The 5,915-nt window shown below is 37.4% G+C and overlaps 1 protein-coding gene across 1 annotated transcript in view; it reads right to left on the bottom strand.

The window, feature by feature from the left end:
- Window positions 1–1,137: 1,137 nt before the first annotated feature.
- Window positions 1,138–5,915, bottom strand: part of c6 (complement component 6) — a 14,686-nt gene continuing 9,908 nt past the window's right edge. Inside the window, exons 14-18 of the mRNA XM_035667827.1 lie at window positions 4,999–5,131; window positions 4,698–4,892; window positions 3,427–3,514; window positions 2,966–3,210; window positions 1,138–1,474 (exon numbers count right to left, since the gene is read on the bottom strand). Of these exons, the coding sequence (XP_035523720.1) occupies window positions 1,293–1,474; window positions 2,966–3,210; window positions 3,427–3,514; window positions 4,698–4,892; window positions 4,999–5,131 (843 nt within the window). The 3' untranslated portion in view covers window positions 1,138–1,292. The remainder of the gene's footprint in view (window positions 1,475–2,965; window positions 3,211–3,426; window positions 3,515–4,697; window positions 4,893–4,998; window positions 5,132–5,915) is intronic.

Below are 5,915 nucleotides of genomic sequence, written 5' to 3'. Positions count from 1 at the left end.
ACCCCCACTAGGGGTCGCCAAAGCTTCACTGGGGGGTCGCAAGGATTTCTTGACTTTAAGGAAAATGTGGCTTTATCTCAGCATTTCATTAATTTCTGCGAAGGCAGCTAAATTGTTATTTTTAAAGTTTATGCTATTATTTAAGATATAAACCTGAACACGCGCTATATTCACAGAGCCTTCACTTCCTACTAAACAGCATCGTCATGCATCAGAAAAGCATTCACTTAAAACAACAAAGATAGCTAATAGAACAAGAAGGTCAGGGAGAAGAAAAAAATAATTCTACTAAGTATTTATAATTGAGTTATGAAAATACATAATACAGACAAAGAACTGCACATATACATTTATTACAAATATCAGGAAAACTCATTTCTGATGCAGTATTCACAGGATAGATCTGCTCATAATTCCTCCAAATTGCGCGTTTTACACAAACTTGCAGTTATTGCATTCAGTATTTGGGTTCATAGTACAGTTTATCAGTTTTTGTGTACTGTTATTGTTATGCGTTGAATATAATATGAAATATCCATAAAATGTGACATTTAGTCAGGGGCTGTGAGTTAACTCAATAATGGAAAAGGTTTTTTTAAAGAAAAAGTCTGGGCACCACTGTTTTATAGACCTGCGCAGCATTCAAATTTGGAATTCAAATGTCAACGTTATGAATAAGGGTTCGTAAAAATTTGATATAGGCTACTATGCAGGTATGCTCCATCATAATCAGCCATAATGCAGAATTTCAATTAATTTCAGAGCTCAATATTCTCTTATCTTCCAAATTCTGTATAGAATTATCTGCATATTACTGACAACCATGTTGTGGTATAGAATAATTAATTTTATAATGTGGAGCAACACAAGGAAGCATTTATTCAAATGGGTCCAATGATTCACCCAGCCTGCGGTGCACAGGTCATTGTTAATGTGAAACTTGGATGCTGTGTAGTGACAGTGCATCGCCATAACTAATCAAAGAAAGGATTATGTATTATTTTATTTATTTGTAAATAAAATAATACAAATTCAAAGTTTGAAAAATGTATATACTAGATACTGTGACTTACATTCCTGAAAGGTGAGCCAGAGGTACAGTGAAAACCTCCCTAATAAATAAAAGAACAGACAATGTTATGATTTTATGTTTTTATTATTACATGTGAAGCACATTAAGCATGTGTAAATATTTCACACTGGCTGTAATTAGACTGGCTGACTGCTGTTGCGGTGGAATATTACATACAGAGTACTGTTGGATGAATTCAGAGGAAAAGCTTTAGGGGGGATCATCTGGACTCACAGATGCCTTCATTGAGAATCTCAAACTGATAACTAGCACATTTAAGGGCAGCCAAAGAACAAAGGTTCATGCTACGAGTACTCTGGTTCCTGGTCAGCTTCACACAGAACATGCGCTCTTCAGATCTGGGGCAGTCCCGAGCAGCTTTGCACTCACACTTCTTCGATGCTGAGGACAGATGAGAGAAAAATAATTTGATGCAATATGTTAAGTCTTCAAATATTCAAACTTAATTTGTGTTCTTTATGTCGCCTAATGAAGTTTTAAAAATTATATCTGATAAATCAAGAATTCATGCTGACAAGTTTTGAGCAACAGCAAGTTCAAAATACAACCACCAAAGTGAGGATGACTTCAACATAACTGCAGTGAGACGTTCCAGCAAATCATCATGGGACTCTCAAAATGTAAAGGAACATTTAGATTCTTCAACAACAGGAGGATGTGCTCAGAAAGACTAATTTAACCATATTATTTGAGCCTTTTATATGGAAGTGACAGTTTATCTTACTCTGTGTAAACACCTATTACAGTTTGCTGAGCTGCTTTTGCACCCAAAACATTTAGCCATGCAGTGGATGACTATAAGTTCAGCATTTTTGGAAATGTGCTAATTCACTCTTTTTGGGAATACAAAATGCCGTTTTGGGAAGCTGATAATGCAAACTTTTGAAGCCAGGTTCCAGAGTGTAATCTTTTACCCTAACCATCGCCATGCAATTATGATTTTTTTCCTAAACAAGACCTTAGATTAGAAGATTGCTACCTTTCACATATATGTCCATAAAATAAAGATCTACAGCTTAGCTTAGCATATGCTAACCTTGGCCAGTCCACAAATGTATTATCAGAACTGAATATCAAACTCCAAACTAATTGCTCGTTGAGTGCATATGCCAAGACTGGCCACTGGGACAAACTGATAAAAGGCTGACTGCCTGCTTCCTTTAGGCGCCAATGTTGGTCTGTTCACACAATGTGCGTTGAAGCATAGGCTAGAGCTCCATGATTGGCTCGTGCTCTGGAACGTTCATTCTGGGATCTGTTCTATTTTTTCCATGAGGCATGAATTTGTAAAGAAAACACACTGATAATAAATTTATACATATCATATATTAAATAATCGCAACTGACTGCGCCCACTTCTTTGTGCTAAGCTAAGCTAACCAAGTCCTGGCTGTAGCTTTATATGGACAGATTGGAGAGTGGTATTAATCTTCTCGTCTGACTCTCAGCAAGAAATTAGATACTGTATGTGTATTTCCCAAATTGTCAAACTATCCCCTTAAAGTATATTCACTTAAGCTTTCACATGATGTAGATAATATGGTTTAACTTGAGATCGGTTTAAAATCAGTCTGTCTTCAGCAATTAAAGTCCTCTACTCCCATCTCCTGTTGATTCCATTATCTGTCCACAAGTTCCACAAATACCAAATATGTCACTGAAATTTGGAGATATATTTATATAATTATACCCCATAATGATGCAGCCATAAACCTTTTACTTTAAAGGGTTAATCACTTTTCAGGAGGTTGAACTGAGAAGTAAAGTCTTATTATAATCTATTAGAATGACAGCAAAAATAAGTCCTAGGTTGTAAAAAATAAACAAACAACAAACTGAATGTAAAAATGGCTAAACGTCAGACAAACTCACCAGAGCAGGTCTCCCATTCGTAACAGGTGTCATGTCCACAGGGCACCTGCACAGAGCTCTTAGAGGACATTTGGGCTCTGAACGTGGCCCACTCCAGTTGGGCTGAATTGTCTGCCTCGCACACGCCCTCGCTGACAAAGAAGAGCGGATCATTGTGGCAACGGCCAGCAAGGAAGGAGCAGATGGACATTGACACGGTGACACCGACGTCTATGTTCAGGATACAGAGTCTCTCTGGCTGTGAACTGTACGCACACGCACACACACACACACACAGAGGTCAGTCATCTGCTGGTAAAAATAATAAAACTAATGTTTTGCTTAGCTTTAAAGTTAACATAAATTAAACACTTTTTTATATACCACAATTCATGGATACAAAGTGCTTCACATAATAATAACTTTTTTTAAATGTTATGATAATAAGAAAAGCGAGAATAAAGTAATTCATAAAAACTTACAGGCAGCTGTCCCGTTGAATACAGACACACTGAGAGTTCTGTAGCCTCTCTCCTGGACGGCACTGTCCCTCAGGAACAAACGTGTCCTCTGCATACAGGAAATACACAGAAACACCTTTGCTGTATGTTTCATACAAAACAAAGGCCCCATTTGGGACCGTCCTGGATGCTTTCATTGAAAATTGTATTTTAATGGGACATGGCTATGTGCTGCTCCTTATCAGAAATGGGGAACCAGATGTGCATTTTCCAAACCAACCAGTTGGTCCTCAACCTTAAAGCATTCTTATCTCTCTTGTAAAAGCAAAACATGGTGTTAAGAAACACTGATGATAAAGTATAAATCTCAGGTTTTTGTCTTGTCGTAATTTTTTTTGGAGTGTAGAACAAGCTCACTGCTGTTACTTGTATCCTTCGGGGGAAAAACACCCACTACTCTACACTGCTCTCAGGCCACAGGGGACAGTGACAAGCACCTTTGCAACTTGCCGCACCAGAATGAGCCAAAGAATAAAAACGTACAAAGATGAGGTTTATGCTTTATTGGGAGCATTCATCTTCAAGGTTGAGGACTAAAGCTGCCAGTGTGCTTCTTCAGAACTGCTAGTCGCATGGTTGAATAAGTTTGAAATAAACGTTTATGGGAGCTGTTTACGACCATTTGTGTAATTTCCCAAAAATAATGATCCGACTTCTCTCTCTTGCTTTGTTTTGCTATTTCTGTCACTTCATGTGAACAATTGAGTGCAGCACTATACATGTCTTCCAGGAGAGACTGTGTGAAAAAATGTAAGTTATATCACGCCTTAAAGGCTCAATGGAATGGCAGTTAGGGTCCTTCTGTAATGGGATATTTCTGAGTGAAACAAAATATAATAATTCATTCAATAATCAAGAGAGATTTAATCAAATCAGATTTGATTTAGTCACTAAAAGGTGGATGCAGCTTTCGACAGTTAAGTGTCTGGAGATTCACATTGACTTGGAACTGTAGAGGCTTTACCCCATCCTTCCTTTAAACCACTGTCCATTATGAACATCTGGCATGTTAATGCTACACACATTTTAATTAAGATTCACAAATGTGTTTAACAAATGAAACAGTTTGTGATTAAACCATAACATTAGATTAATGTGTTCAATAAAAATGTCATGATTGCAAGAACCATGGGAATCTCCTTGTCTTTAAGATTTCCCTTGCGACACACCTTAATGTACTACTGGATGTGCAAAGTTTTTTTTCCCATGACTGCTAGAGCAATCTACTGTACCGTTAGTGCACCGTAGGTCAGCAGGTAATGGAGGCTCCCAGGTCAAACTGTCGGCGCACCTGTAGAAATTTTGTGAAGACAGCACCAGGCCCGTCTCTTCACAGTTCAGACCCACTGATTCCCCGACTTTGTACTGTTCTTTGTAGGGGAACAGCGACATACCATCAGGGATTTCAGGAGGAAGGCACAGTCTCTCTAAAGGCACAGGAGGACAGATTTTAACCTGACATAGATATCAGTCGCAGAAATATTTAAGGTAACAGCTACTTGTGTTTGTGGAGAATGAATGATGAAGAGTTACTGATGCATCTTCCATTTGGCTGACTCCACGTCCCATCAGGAAGACAACTGATGAACTGAAAACCGTCCAGGTCAAATCCAGAGTAGCACTGGAACTCCTCATCCTCACCAAAGTTATAATACTGCTTCGCTTTCTGCAAGAGGAGGACGTTAATAAATACAAGAAAAGTTACTGAGGAGACAAACATAAACCTTTCTGTCTGTGTTTATACCATACCTATGAATATTATATTTCATATCTTCTAATAGATCCCCTACTGAATTTATAAGCAGTATAGAAACATTTAATAGATGGTTTATAATACACTTTAATGTAGAAGAGATCAGATTGGTCTTTTTAACATTTCTGCCAACAGCTGTTAACCTGAACTTCCAAAGAGATATTCAGGGCTGCTTAAGGATAAAAAAGTCCACTTTCTATGAAGTGGTCAACACTGTAATTGGATGTTAGAATATAAACAGATAATGAATGACAATATAACACAGCTGTGTTATAATGAAATATAGATAAACTAAAATCAATGCACAAAAATACGTCACTGCGCAAATAGCCAACGAGGTGCCTACAGAGCATGTTCTGTAATCTTCTGTAATTTTTTATTTACACTTGCAAGGAGTATACAAATTGGTTTCAATGTGTCAAAACACTTAAATACATTACTGGTATGCTTTAAATGCCTTCTGAGTTGAGTGAACGTGAGAGAAAAGTAAAGGTATTACCTATAAAGAGATAGTCATGAATATTTATACTTTTATTATTCTTAGATTTTCATGGATATATTTATTTTCCTGGCAGTAACGAGTTCCCACATAAAAAAGAGGTGAGACTAGAGAAATTAGTTTTCTCTATTTTGGCTTTTTGAGTTAGCAGACACTTCACAGCAATAAACTGTGAACTTTCTCTCTGTCTCTCTCTCT

This window comes from Morone saxatilis, unplaced genomic scaffold, assembly GCF_004916995.1.
Source record: "Morone saxatilis isolate NCDOM2014 unplaced genomic scaffold, NCSU_SB_2.0 Contig21, whole genome shotgun sequence".
Taxonomy (NCBI): domain Eukaryota; kingdom Metazoa; phylum Chordata; class Actinopteri; family Moronidae; genus Morone; species Morone saxatilis.
This window is presented reverse-complemented; position numbering and strand designations above follow the sequence as displayed.